The sequence below is a fragment of the Arctopsyche grandis genome, chromosome 7 (genome assembly GCF_051622035.1).
Source record: "Arctopsyche grandis isolate Sample6627 chromosome 7, ASM5162203v2, whole genome shotgun sequence".
Classification (NCBI taxonomy): domain Eukaryota; kingdom Metazoa; phylum Arthropoda; class Insecta; order Trichoptera; family Hydropsychidae; genus Arctopsyche; species Arctopsyche grandis.
In genome coordinates, this window is record NC_135361.1 from 30,438,532 (window position 1) to 30,454,183 (window position 15,652).

Below are 15,652 nucleotides of genomic sequence, written 5' to 3' on the forward strand. Positions count from 1 at the left end.
GACTAGCAGTATTAAAGATTAGTATGGGATCGAACCCGGTAGCCTCTCAGTGCTAAACATAAACGCAACCACCGAGCCATACTGCTGGCTATATATGTATATATGCTGGCATATATTTTTCATCTGTGAAAGATGTATCAGAACTATTAGAAAAATACCTATATCTATATGTTGGTTGAGTATGATATAACATATACGATTTCACAAGGACACAAATAATGCGTGGATCGAAAAATAATAAACGTTTAGCATTCAATAAACACATATATTTTTATGTAGAATAATTTAAATTATCAATATCGGTCATCCAAATAGTCCAGATGGTGGAACTTTACCCTGGCTCCCCCCCCCCCGTACCCCCCTCGTCAGTCCTGATAACAGGGTATCTAAATGTGGTCGCTCAAACATAAATTAGTTAACGACTTGATATTAATTAAATATTCATTTTAAAGTTTGTCAAATGACCAGACTGGTCCAAGTGACATTTTTAAAAAATCTGGTTAAAAAAGTGCTAAAATAATAGCATATATGAAATGCTATTATTTTAGCACTTAAAGATCTGTTCATACCTATCCAGCACGACCCGAATCCTGCAAGTATCCTGCAAGTACGGACAGTATTCATTAGTACATTCTATATGGACGCGCATGAATGCGTAAATGCGCATGCGCGAATCGAGTATGAACACGTCCATATAATGTACCAAAGAATACTATCCGCACTTGCAGGATACGGGTCGTGCTGGATAGGTATGAACAGACCTTAAACCAGCTTTTTTTTAAAATGTCACTTGTACCAGTCTGGTTTTCAGCCCGTCAAATATAAAAACTACAAATTCTCATTTATGTAAGTCAAATGTAATATCATACATATTATTACTAAATATGTATCAATAATAACAGGAAGATTTTGAAAATAAACAGGAACATATAACCAAATAATTAGCGACATTCTATTTGTAGTATAAGCAAATTAGACTGCGATAAAATCGGCAATACCTTAGTTAAGTCTAATAAAAGGAATGCATTTCAATAATACAAGGAGAATTTTTCAACTGTGACCACTTCATAATTATTTAATCGCTTATTACTTTATGTCTGACAGTTTTTGATAAAAACTGAGAGAATTTGAAAGATTTACATCATAAATTTATCTCTTACTAAGCCTTTTACAAGCATCTGATATGATATAGGTACATATTTAACGTTTCAATAGTGAGTATTAAAAAATATAAATTTTTAAAAATAAAGAACTTAAGACTTTTGCATCAACCTTGTTATTTTATTTATGACTTAATCCCATTCACGTGTCTGTTAATTTTCTTTTTATTATTTTCAAGAGTGCACGGAGTCAGCGGTCTTCGAATAGTGGACGCCAGCGTTTTACCATCGCCGATTTCATCATCGACAAATTCACTCATAATAGCCATGGCGGAGAGAGCTGTGGACTTCATTTCAAATAAAAATAATTCATAGTTTAATCGTTTTATTCATTGATGTATAATACACTAGATGGGCCCAGACGTGTTATTTTGGTCGGAGATCTTGTCTTCACTAACTGAGGGGTGCGGGGGGGTTTAACTACCGGGGAAGTTGGGTTTTTTTCCCTACGACGCAACGGTACCTACCTACCTACCAAGAGAAACTGTGCATGCGCCATGTATTTTGCATGCGCCAAAAGGGAGACAATTATAACACGTGAGGGCGGATCTAGTATATTCTAGATCTATGGTTTTATTTGTTCAGATCATATAAAACTTTTCGATGTACATTTATTTCACAGCACTGTAATGATCAACTACATACTTACAATATATTTTAAAACTAATTCGAGACATTAAAATTAGTACAAAACGACTATAACGAGCTTTCGCAATTTTAATTGGCTGTAATTTAAATCATAATATAATAATTACATATTAAAACACAATTTAATTGCGCGCACTATTCAGAAATAGTGTTCGAATTAAGTTGTGCATTGATTATGATTTTGTGTTAAAAATAACAATATTGCTATTTATTATGTATTAATAATAAATTCATTGCTATTCATTATGTATTAATAATAAATTCACCTAGCTCGACATACACAATAGAATGAAATAAAAATATATATACTATTTTTAATTTAAAATCACAGATTTTCTATTAAAAAAACATCTTAATTATTACATATTAGCAAATATTTATTGCAAATAGTTCAATATTATTTACAATAAATATTACAAGTGTCATTGTAACTTAATTATTATAACAACTACAATAAATAAATCTAATGGAACACTCACAATAGCGTTAGTATTATTTCCCGATATAATTAAAAGCGATTCGAGCCAGCAAGCCGGCTTTACAAGCTAATAAACAGCCAAATTATTAAATTATTCTATATTTATTATCAATTGTGAGAATATGGTACTGATATTATATAGGTAAATATTTTATTACTAATTTTTAATTTTAAAACGAGATATATGTATGTACTTTACGATAAGATAAATCATTGCAAATCCTAACTTAGTCAAATTTGTTATATTGAAACATCACCTTTGATTAACACATTCAGCCCGGCGCATGATTTCATACATTTGCCCATGTGGCGGCACTGTCACGCGTATCGGCACCCAATTACGCGTGACGGCATTAAATCACTTTATATAATGAGTTGTCCCTAAATCTTTAGAATTTTATAGGAATTTTAGTGTTGGGGTGCTCAATGAAGTGGAACCGTAAAATTCTAGTCTACTATAGCACTATCTGCGTGACCACCGGTGGTACACGCCGGGTTGAACGTGTTAAGTTGACACAGTCTAAATATCTTAACTCTAATCATAACAGTCTTTTCTACATAAAATATATTCAATAATGAATACTAAAACAATTTTCCTAAGCGAAATTTGCTTGAAGGCTTGCTTTAAAATTCTCTATGTATCTTATCTGGATAAAGTCAGACGTGTAATAATCTGATTTGAAGCATCATCGTACAAAATCAAACAAGCCTAGTCAATACGGCGGCTAAACAATTAAATACAATTCTTAACATACGTGTATACAATGTCATTTTGTGATTCTTCGTTTGATTATTTTCCTCAAATACATTTTCACTCAATCTGTGCAATAAAATAAATCTCCAATATATTTATGCATGTACTTACTTATACGATATATATATTATAATATTCGTTGGCTGTTGATTTAATTCAATATTGTATTGAGGTAACCTTCATCTGGAAATAAATCAATTTATATTTTCATCAATATGGAACGAGGGGGTTTGGTGCAAACGATCGACAAGCGCCCGACAGACTGAACCACAGATTAATTGGATGGCTGCTTTAAACGCAATTCTCGACTTCACGAATGATAGATTGCACATCAGATGAGGAGTAACCTTTCGACGTGCACAGATGCAATTATTAAAATTGAGTTGGATCTTTCTGGCGAGTTTAATAAGGCAAAATTCGGAACTAAAGTATCGGGAGCACAGAACGTATACAGGGTAGGTATGTCGGGACTTCGGGTAAGTGCGAGCAGTGCGCACGCATAAAGGTCTGTTCATACCTATCGAGCACGACCCGTATCCTGCAGGTGTCATGCAAGTGCGGATAGTATTCTTTGGTACATTATATGTACGCGCATGCGCATTGACGCGTTTATGCGCGTCCATATAGAATGTACCAAATAATACTATCCGTACTTGCATGACACCTGCAGGATACGGGTCGTGCTGGATAGGTATGAACAGACCTTAAGAGGGCTGTACACCTGAAACCTTAATTTTGTTACCGTTCCTTTCTTCGATATATATATTGAGTGAATGCGACAATATATATCAATATATATATTGAGTGAATGCGACAGTTGCGCTTCGACCAGATGAAACGTATTTTAAATTGACAAAATCGAGGTTTCGTATTCTACTATTTTCTCCTCCAAAACTGGACCAATTTTTAAAAAAATTTCATCATCGGTATGAGAAAGATACTTTCTGTGCATCTATCGGCGTATTTTTTTTTAAAATCGACCGTTAAATAAGCACGCTGGACTCGTTTCGTGGGTGTAAAAAAGAGGCGATTTTATAGATGTTTGGCGGCTCCTAGCTCATATAAAAAATAATTAATCAAAAAAATAAAACGATAGATGCACCCCAATGGTAGATATCCATAGCATATTAAAAAATAATTTCTCTAGTGCCATAATTGAGGAAGGGAGAAGTATAGTACGTTTGTATGGACAAGGCGCTGCTGTCCAGCCCTCTTAAGGTACACGTGTCGTTATTGTGTGGTTCAGTCTGCCTGGCGCTTGTCGATCGTTTGCACCGCATCGGGAGCGAGGGAGAAAAAAGTTCACACGTTATTTATTAGCCTCAACAAAAACATAAAAATTTGTACAAACTTGGAAACATGCTTCACAAATATGATACTCAATTTTTTGTATGAAACCTAGCCAAATTGCCCATCATCGATCGGCCGTGCCACATTGGATGGGTCTAAATTGTAAACTGTTAACAACAAAAATTCATCTTCACATAGTAGAAGATATATTTTTAGCTTCACCTGACCCATTTATAGCATTCAATTTGATAATTCTAATACAATTGAATTAAAAACAATTGAAATTATTCACCCAAATATTTTGTTAAGATGTACATAATGAGGAATCCGATAGTTGTAGCACCGAACTGGAGGCTGCCGGCTATGCGTGGTCCACGGTGCCATCTTGCCCGCTCCCTCGGCAACACCTCAATGAGAGTCACGTACAAAAGCGTACCACCGGCTAATGACTTTTGAATAAAACATACAATATTTACATCCAGAACCTTTTCATATGTGATGATTCGAATACGAGACATATGTATGTACATACCTGCATGACACCGAGGGCCGACTTGGTCCAATACTCATCGGTGTCTTCTATTATCATACCGAATCCGATCCCGAGAGCTGACCCAAAACTGAACGTGAAGATGGCCAAGATGTGCACCCACAATTTCTCAATGTGGATCGATATCAGCTCGGCTCCCAGACAAAATCCTACCACCAACTTGTGAGATGCTATCGCTCCTAATAATAGGTATACCTGTAAGAATAAATTCAATCCGATACAATAAAACGGGAAATTGTTTAAGGTTTACATGAAAAAATTCATCTAAAAAACTCCCCTAAAAATTTTAATGAATTTACTCTTACTACCCTTTCAATAGTCGATTGAAATTGGTGTGAATTTTGAGATAACTCATCTAGTAGATTATATTATGAAATTCAGTTCACTCATTAAGAGGGCTGTACACCCGAAACCTTAATTTTGTTGCCGTTCCTTTCTGCGATATATGTATGTAGGAATGATTTTTAAACGAGCCGAGCCGTATGTGTGGTTGGTCAAACTGCTAGGGATAAAGTATGTGTGTGGTATGCATGGGAGAGACCGGATGCGTGTTGTTATGGTCACTTGTTGGAGAACAAGCCCGACGACAACATGTTATAATAAATAGTCTGACACTTAATCTGTGCGTTTCGCTTGGAATCCTTCACATCCGGATCCTATATGTATATATTGAGTGAATGCGACAGTATATATCTATCTATATATATATATATATATATATATATATATATATATATATATATATATATATATATATATATATATATATATATATATATATATATATATATATATATATATATATATATATATATATATATATAGACGTATGGATGTGAAACTTGGACACTGAACGCCAAGATGCAAAATAAAATCCAATGCACTCAAAGAAGTATGGAACGCTGTATGCTTGGCATAACGAGGAAAGACAGGAAGCGGAACACGTGGGTGAGAAATATGACAAGGGTAGTGGACATAGTGGATAGAGTGAAGAGATTGAAATGGCAATGGGCGGGTCACGTAGCTAGGAGGATGGACGAAAGGTGGACAAAAGAAGTGCTTGAATGGTACCCGAGAGAAGGCAAAAGAGTAAAAGGAAGACCGCAAGGAAGATGGGTGAACGAAATTAGGAAAATGTGCGGAATGAGATGGATGAGTGTTGCGCAAAACAGAGACGAGTGGAAGCGTGTTGGAGAGGCCTTCATCCAGCAGTGGATGGCGAATGGCTGTAAATGATGATGATGATGATGATGATATATATATATATATATATATATATATATATATATATATATATATATATATATATATATATATATATATATATATATATATATATATAAAATAATATCTGTGTGTATGTGTGTGTGTGTGTGTGTGTGTGTGTGTGTGTGTCTTGAATAGGCTGCTAAACCACTGAACCGATTACGATGAAACTTTCAGTGTTTGTTGTGTGCATGTCCGGGAAGATTACTGTGAAAAAAAAACGGGAAAAAACGGGAAAAAACGGGAACGTAAACGGGAAAAACGGGAATGAGTGTCATTTCAACGCAATAATTTCAAATGTGTTCGCTGCCTGCGTTTTTCCGACAAATGGAAACGGGAACGAGAATGAGGACGAGAGCGGGAACGGGAACGGGATAGGGAACGGGAACGAGAACGGGAACGGGAACGGGAATTGCATGCGTTATTATGGCATTGCAACGCATGCCTGGGTTCAGCTAGTCAATATATATATATTGAGTGAATGCGACAGTTGCGCTTCGACCAGATAATACGTATTTTAAATCGACAAAATCGAGGTTTTGTATTCTCCAATTTTGTCCTCCGAAACTGAACCAATTTAAAAAAAAAATCTTCATCGGTATGAGGAAGATATTTTATGTGCAACTATGCGCGTATTTTTTTTAAAATCGATCGTTAAATAAGAACGCTGGACTCTTTTCGTGGGTGTAAAAAATAGGCGATTTTATAGATGTTTGGCGGTTCATATCTCCTATAAAAAATAACTAATCAAAAAAATAAAACGATAGATGCATCCCAATGGTGGATATCCATAGCATATTAAGAAATAATTTCTCTAGTGCCATAATTGAGGAATAATGCATATATGAATGATTAAGTTGGCATGCATAAATTGAAGAATGGTTGAGTTGACATCTTGTTCATTTGACGCTTAACGTCATCGGTCGTTGTGGCGCTCCGCCGTATATACAATGTTTTAAACCATTCAACGAGTCTCATTTTGCTGTACCGCCTATGTCTCCTGACAACCAGATTCTACATATATAAATATATTCACATACATACATATAAAAATCGCCTACGTCAAAATTATTAGATACTGTGTATGTATTTATCCAATGCCTGATATCGACAATATGTATGTACAACGTACAGACATATCTACTAGTTATTAATATTTAGATGAATTGATTTTATCGCACTTGTTACTTATTTATTGTCTATTATATGTGAATTTATCTAATATTGATTCTAAAGCTATCTACACATACTCGAGATAATTCAATTTACTATACACACTAAGAAATTTAAAATTTTACCTCATTTTTAAGATTTTATATATCTTAAATACTTAACTAATTATAAAAATGAGCAATGAAACAACATTCAAATGAATATCGTATCTTTCTTCTACAATGATATAATCATTTTATTAATTGTATCATTATTAATTACGTATTAAAGATTTCACTTTTAATCATTCCTAGTTCATCCTGTCAGCGTACATCTATCATTTCCAGACTTACATAGGTGGCCAGGATGCTTTAACCCACAAAAAATGGTTCACAAAGGTGAACCTAGAATGGTCCTACAAATCAAGAGAGCAAAAAAAATGTTGCCAATAGTGAACCATTTTTGTGGGTTAAAGCATTCTGGCCGCCTATATATGATCATTGCTAAGAAGAAAATATGTTCGAAATGAATTTCAGTTAAGTTATCGAGTAATTACAATTGCTTATTGTGAATCATTGTGCTAAACACAAACCCAAGTTTTAGCAATTTATGAAAAAGAACCTCATAATTGATAGGTATTCTTATAAAATGACAACAAACATGTGACGCTTAGTTTACAAGGTGTCAATATTATTATTTTTTCAACAGTAGGTCATTAATAAAGTACATAGTTCAAATCATAATGTACTAAACTGACATTTCTATCATTACTCTAGCTGTTCGAGAACAATGACAGGATGAATCACCAATCCATGTCAGTACCCTCCCCCTCTAAATTCAAATAAAACCAAATTGCCAACATATCATATATGTAATATCACTATTCTGTCTTTCTGTATGTGTATCTGAGATAACGCTCGCCGTACTATTATAATAGTCGTTTCGATTCGATTCAGTCAAAGCTAAACCATTGCCAACAAAATGTATGAATATAATATCGAAAGAAAAAAATTTCTATATATACTGTTTGCTACCATTTTTTCCTCTATGTTAATAGACGGCGCTAAGTCTCTGAGCATTTAACGCCATCTATTGAAAATTTATTTAATTAATTAATTTTTCTATTGATGTTTTATATTGTTTATATACATATATGTAGGTAGATAGGTAGTTTTTACCTTTTTTTTCATATTAAATATAAATATTAAATTAAATATATTTAAAAGGTATTTTAAAAAACATACAACCGCGTGCGGATCGAACACAGCACCGACACATTTCTTTTAATTTATTTTTATTTAATAACTTAATATGCCAACACCCATGCGATGATATTTCACTGTATACATCCATAAACAGTTATATGATTTAAAAAAATAATTTGACTAAATTTTACCTTTCATAATTAAAAAAAAATTTCGTTAGTAAAAACAATGACCTAAAGGTTTATTTTCCAATTATGCATATAATATATTTGAAACTAGAAACTATTTTGCAAATAAGGAGACATTTTTACTCATCGAAATAACAGACCTATTCAAATCGGCAATGAGCAAATTCCTTTTTGCAAGTCTGACGCTTATGATATAACGCTTATCTGAATTACGTCATCAATTACGCGCTGTTCCAAAACTACCATTTGCCTATTGCATACATACATACATACATATATCGCATCAAATAAACAAAGCAAAATATAAATTTGTACACATATCAGTTCATGGCCGAGCTCAAAAGCTTCTACAATTCCGAAATTTCGATTTTATATTACATGTACATATGTATATTACTTACTTTCACCGAACTCTCCTGCAGTCCAACAGCAAGACCTTCAAGCACAGCATGAATAGTCAGAGCGAACAAAAGCCCACTTTTTCCAGCCGAGCTACTAGTGCAAGGTTCACTGTTGACGATATGGCATCTGGTCAATGTAGGTTCTGTAGCCAACAAGGTACTGGCTTCTGTGGCACCATAAGAGTGCGAGTTTCCATGATGGTTATCCTCAATAGTAGCAGTATCGTACCCTCGACCCAACTCATCCACGGGTCTTCCGTAGAACGCATGCACCAACTCGTCCACAAAGTAGATGAAGAAGAAACCACAACAGAATGCAACATCGGCGTGTATTCCAATAGTCTCTCTGGACTCGGCCAGCATGTGGAGGATAGCCGTGGCAAACAGGACACCTCCTCCAAAGCACAGAAGAACAGAGCGAAATATGGAATCCCTGGGACTCCAACGAGAAGTTCTGCTCAACCAAGCCGGAAGCAAACCGACAAACATACTACCCACTCCCAAGCTCGCCATCGCTGCTATCTTGGACGCGTTCAGATCCATCTTCTAGAACTGTTCTATCTCCGGTCTAAACAGTTCTACTACTAAAAGCAGAATGATTCCAACATAGCTCCGAGCACAAAAGTAAATAGAAACTTATCAACGACGACCGTGCTCTACAATATGTGTATGTTGACTGATTTGGAGCGATATCTTAGTCATATGATTACGAATTTTGTTGTTGTAATATGACACGCTCACAGCCACTGATGTAACGAGCTTACATTGAAATCGCCGCATATTTTGCAGCAAAACTCTATTATATTACACAATTCAACTGAATGGATGTATTTTAGTAGTAAATTATATATTTTCAATAATCCATTGTTGAATCAGGCAGTAAATTCTTGTATGCATAGTAAATTATCAATGTTGTAAGGCGTATACAACGTATTAGACTTTGAACCCTAAAAATGTCAGTTCTCTAATAACCGTGAAATACCATTATATTATATTTATTACTAAATATTATAAGTAGGCGCATTTAAATTGATAAAAAAAATCTAATTTATATTTTTGTGAGGCAGGGAGTAGACATATTTATGTGTTCAAATGTCCATGCTCAATTGGTAAACGGATTATTCCCCAAAAAGCGATCTCGCGCAGATCACTAAAATCTCGATGGAGGAACATCTGGCACTCGATTTCTCGTTAGTAAAATATTTCACGTGGGTAGGTTTCGGTTGATGGAGTTTTTGGGTGCCAGATGTTCCGTGATCGAGATTTTAGTGACTTGCGCGAGATCGCTTTTTGCGGAATAATCACCCAACCGCTCAATTATATGGAAATGGAAGAACAAGCTTGACGAAAGGCCGCAGTAATTGGATTGGTTTCTGGAATTTGCACCTTGTGTGCCTACAATGGTGCTCTACTAATCAATAATATCTTTATTCCTACATTTTAAATACAAATAGTCAACTGTTATAAAACAAATAAAGTACAGTAGTGTTATTTATTTAAAAATTTGTAAGCTTAAAATTAAACAAATGATGTTTTTTTACATACCTCTTCTTATTTATCATATATTGTATTATAATATTTAATACAACATGGATGCGTTTAACAGTCGCATTTTGTTACCAAATGGTCTTCAAGAATTGATTCATGATATTTCTGTGGAGGTAATTAATTAATTTCGTATCATATATACAAATTCTCTCATAAACAAAATATGTAATAAGATATATTATATAATATTTCCGATTATCATATTTTAGGTGTTTAAAAAAAATCCTAAAAATGCACACTGTTTCATTGCAAATTATTTGGAAGCACTAATCTTCATTCGAAATTGTCTAAAAGAAAATCCTAAGTCTGTTGATATTATGGATGAAAATATTATATACAATTTTAAAAAATCCACTTACTACCACAAATGAATTTTTATTTAAAATGTACATACATGTGTTATTTAAATTTGGCAAATATATAATCGAAATTTGGTGATTTATCAGTGAACTTATAAATGATACTTTGTATGGAGACGCGTGCCATTGTAAAGCACTATTTTTTGAAATGCCAGTGGAGTATATTGACTGTTTCCATTTCAATTATCAAAACAAGATGAATAAAAAAAATACTGAAAATTTAAGTTTTTAATTAAACTTTAAATTACAATTCAGATTTTGTTGAATTTTTATTTTTTGGAAATATTCATTTCTTATAAAATTTATTTTATTTTTATTTTTACATACAAGATATAAACCAGAAAGGCTTGACGGGAAGACCCCAATACGCCTTCTTCGACAATTGATTACAAACAATGCAGCATTTTATTATTACATAAATCACTGTATTTCCAGAAGTTGAAGAACACGAAATAGCAATTAATTTATTAATTAATTACAGAATTAATCCATTGGATTTAGATTTTGGATCTATGGATTTACATTTTGTACATAATTTTAACAAATTATACACACAATAAATACAGAAGATTTGTGACAACAGTTAAGATGATTTTTTGCCAATTTTGAGGAACCGTTTCAACAATGATCAGATAAAATTGGCAAACTCTGATAAGAAACGATCGATTTGGAGTAAGAGGCTTTGTAAGTTTGTATCTTTGGTTGGGAACTTCGCAATCAATACAAAGTTTCTATGACGACAATTCAATTGGTTGAATATTATAATTTTTTCTATGCAAATAAATTTAATAAAAAAACAAATGAATATTTACTATTAGATTCGGCATTTTTACATTTTTATATATTAAAAACACTGAGCGAAGCCGGGTAAAACAACTAGTCTAATATATAAAGAGACTTTGTATATAAGTACGTATGTAATGTTGGTTGGTAATCGAAAACAAATCAGTTTCCGATGACGATTCGATGTATGTTTTTTGTCGATTCAAATAAATTTAATAAAAAAACAAATGAATATTTACTATTAGTAACATAGATTTGCTATGTTTACGTTGTTTATATTACAAATACTGAGCGAAGCTCAGTATGTTCATACCTAGTCGGCACGTACCGACTTCAGCAGGTATCCGGCCGTACGAAAAGTATTCTTTGGTACATTTTGTATGGGTATGTTTATATCAACCGTCACGTTTACGCCACGGCAGGCTTACAGTAGTACCCGACATTTCCTGTTCATACCCTACAGCAACATCCGTCAACGTATCGTATCCGTCTTTTTGGCCATCGTGGAGATATACACGCGAATTACGAGCCATGAGTCTGCCGCTTTGCTGTTTTGGACCAATTATCGATAGTGACAGTTGACAGCTGTTCAATCTTTCGACATGGTTTTGGCACTGACAATGACTTTTTGACAATGCTTCCTTAAATTTTGTAGATTTTTTGATGATTTGTGTTTTTATTTTATCCAGTATTGTTTCAAATTGGTATCGGTTCATACGGAAATATTAAAAAAAAAAAATTATCCATCATCCACAAGCTCCTTATACAGTGTCCAAAACTCTCCTTCGGTTTTTCTATTTTTTAACATGGGATGCACATCAAAACGCCTCCGTGCTTTTTTATTGCCTTCTTGAGCTTCTTCTTCCAACAACAACGCGATTATACATCATTTTTCGTTCGATAAACGCCGAAACATTTTTGCTGACTTGTATTCTGACGCGTAGCTACGAATGCACGTGTATGCATTCATATTGCAAGTACTCGACAATACGACGTAAGCAATATTGCGCCGTATCGTCATGGCCTGTAATGTATAAGTAAGCTGAGAAGAGGACGCGATGATGTCATTTGTACAGATTAAGTTCGATGAGGGAAATAGGTGATATCACAAGTTGTGCTATACAGGTATTCCTCGACTTACGACGGAGATACGTTCCTGAACCTCGGTCGTAAGTCGAATCCGTCGTAAGTCGAGGAATATATTTATATTTTTTTTCGGTGATTTTAATTACTTTTATTAATACAGTAATTAAAATGAATTCATATTTAAATATAAAAAAAAAATTAAACATCTACATCATCCGTACTTATTAATTATAAATTATACATCCTCATCACTTATCACATAAGTACAATCCTTTTCTTCATCTTCAGTTTGAGATACAGTCGAATGAGTTATTTTGAAAAATGTGTCTAATTTTGTTTGAACAGTATCCTGTTTTTTTTCTCTATATATTTCTTGGTAGCATGCGAGATTTTTTTGAATCCTGCGGTTCAAATTTGAAAATCTTTCACTGTCTGGGTCCATCATTTCAAACTTTTGTATTCCTTGATTAATTAAATTAAAAGCAGCAGCCATTTCTTTCAATACAAATTTTTTCAGCGGTTCCGCAGATGTGATTGATTCATTTTCATCAATATCCTCTTCTGCAACCATTTGAGTTTCACGATCTAATAATTCTGCATTGGTTAGAACTTCTGAATCATTTTCAAGAAGTTGGTTGATATCTTCGTTATCTACGTCAAATTGTAGACGTTCACTAAATTGTACGATTAGGTTAGTAATATCCTCGACATTTTTTTCTTTTTCGTATATGGAAAGAGAAACGGGTTCAAATCGATTGGTGAGTTTTTTTCCATATTCCGTACATACATGCTGAAATAGCTTCTTTCCATCCCTTATCTATATTTCTTATAGCATGAAGGATATTATAATTTTTCCAAAATTCTTGAAAAGTTTTTCTTTCTTCTATTGCTTCAATGCCTTGCGCAAATGTAATTTTTAAATAATGAGCTTTAAGAGACGCAATGGAATTCGCTTTTCAATATTGTCATCGATCCAAATCACTAGTAATTTTTCCATTTGTTGAATGGGTCCGAGTCTTTTATTATTTTCGATTTGATTGACCCTTTAACGGCTTTAATTTTTTCTTTATCCTTTAAAATAGTGGAGACCGTTGAATGTGACAATTTCAAATTATTTGCCAAGTCCATCACTTTTTTACCACTATCATATTGTTTTATCACTTTGTGGCGGCTCGCTTATACGACATGGTCGAGTTTGGTTGCCTTCCTGCGAGTGGGGACCAACCCGGCTGGGTTCGGAGAGCCACTACCACTCTGCCTTTAGCTGTCATATAATAAACACGTGCATTAACATGCCAGTCGTCTCATTCGTTCATCCCCCATACTGGTGACCCCCGACATCGAGCCACGCAGCCTCGATCAATTTCAACATGCCGCTCATCCCTGCCTCGCCGAGCCATGCGGGAAAGCTACCCGCTGCGCCCCCATCGCCATCAACACAGCACGCCGCGGCCCGCGGGTGACAATAAACGAGCAGACACGGCTACCTACCTACCTACCTACCTACCTACCGACTGGAGTCCAGCCACAACGTCGATGACAGGTGCTTAAAAAAATGGGGGAGCGAATGAGACGACGATCTTGACAGCTGGATGTGGAGTCATGCGCGATCCAGTACACATAGAACGGTCATCCAGCACCACAAGATTCATCACACACCACCTCAGCACCATCATCATCATCAAGGCCCCGTCCGTCCCCACGAGCGTCGTCACGCCGAGACGGGCGGTAGCGCTACAACACCTCCACGAGCCACAACGACTCACGGTCCAGCTCGGAGTATCATCAACCACATCGATGCCCCTGCCGCCCCCGCCGCCCCTGCCGCCCCCGCCGCCCCACCAACCGACATCAGCCTCGGAAGAGCGGCGCCGCCGCAGCATCGCATCGGCGCGACCATCGGACCAGCCACCGTCCTGCTCGCGACGTCACCGCCCTCGAATGTACCGACCATTCAGGGCGGTACACCTACACAGCGGATGACCCACGTCAACAATTTTATTTTCTCCCCACTCAATAATTTTTTTCTCTTTCTTTGTGTAACAATATTTTGTTTCTATTGTAAAATTTGTTTCTTTGTAATTTTGGTATCGCTGATGCTGGGGGGGGAGTGATGTGGCGGCTCGCTTATACGACATGGTCGAGTTTGGTTGCCTTCCTGCGAATGGGGACCAACCCGGCTGGGTTCGGAGAGCCACTACTCACTCAGTTCGGTGATTACTGGTCACAAATTACTCGTCACAAAGTCACTAAAATCTCTATAACGGAACATCTGGCAGCCGAAAAGTCCATCATACTAACGATAACTATCATAGTAACGAGAACTTGAGTGCCAAATATTGTGTATTCGCGATTTTCATGGCAAAAATTGTCTTTGTGACCACCCCAATGTGACGAATAGTCCAATTACCACTCACTCTGTCTTCAGCTGTCATATAATAAACACGTGCATTAACATGCCAGTCGTCTCATTCGTTCATCCTCCATAACTTCAAGTTTCATTTCTAAGTCTATCACCTTTCTCTCTTTTTAACAACATTTTCTTTATCATTATTATCCCGTTTCTTGATCACACATTATAAATGTTCTTATAAATAAAAATTTGAGCACTAACCAACACGGAATTGAGAAAATAAACATCCTAAAACAATAACGAACAGTTATGTAACAAACGGTAACGACCGTATGAGTAAGCGACTGGTGACGAATCCCAAAGGAAGAGTAATAACTTAATTTTTAAAACTACTGCGATGTTTCATTTCTTCCGAAAGAGAATTCCCCGTT

The 15,652-nt window shown here is 35.3% G+C and overlaps 1 protein-coding gene and 1 long non-coding RNA gene across 3 annotated transcripts in view; both read right to left on the reverse strand.

The window, feature by feature from the left end:
* Nucleotides 1-253: 253 nt before the first annotated feature.
* Nucleotides 254-9,770, reverse strand: Zip88E (Zinc/iron regulated transporter-related protein 88E). 2 transcript variants are annotated; one of them, XM_077434517.1, is made up of 5 exons: nucleotides 9,093-9,770; nucleotides 4,863-5,075; nucleotides 4,623-4,779; nucleotides 3,152-3,223; nucleotides 1,258-1,447 (listed from the first exon to the last, which is right to left on the reverse strand). In XM_077434517.1, the coding sequence occupies exons 1-4, from the start codon at nucleotides 9,633-9,635 to the stop codon at nucleotides 3,192-3,194; spliced, it is 945 nt and encodes a 314-aa protein (XP_077290643.1). In that variant the 5' UTR covers nucleotides 9,636-9,770; the 3' UTR covers nucleotides 1,258-1,447; nucleotides 3,152-3,191. The 2 variants fall into 2 exon arrangements, with proteins under 2 accessions (XP_077290642.1, XP_077290643.1); XM_077434516.1 differs by lacking the exon at nucleotides 3,152-3,223 and having other exon boundaries at nucleotides 254-1,440.
* Nucleotides 9,771-14,119: 4,349 nt separating this feature from the next.
* Nucleotides 14,120-15,652, reverse strand: part of LOC143914795 (uncharacterized) — a 58,341-nt gene continuing 56,808 nt past the window's right edge. Inside the window, exon 2 of the long non-coding RNA XR_013260856.1 lies at nucleotides 14,120-14,351. This is a non-coding gene — a long non-coding RNA (uncharacterized LOC143914795). The remainder of the gene's footprint in view (nucleotides 14,352-15,652) is intronic.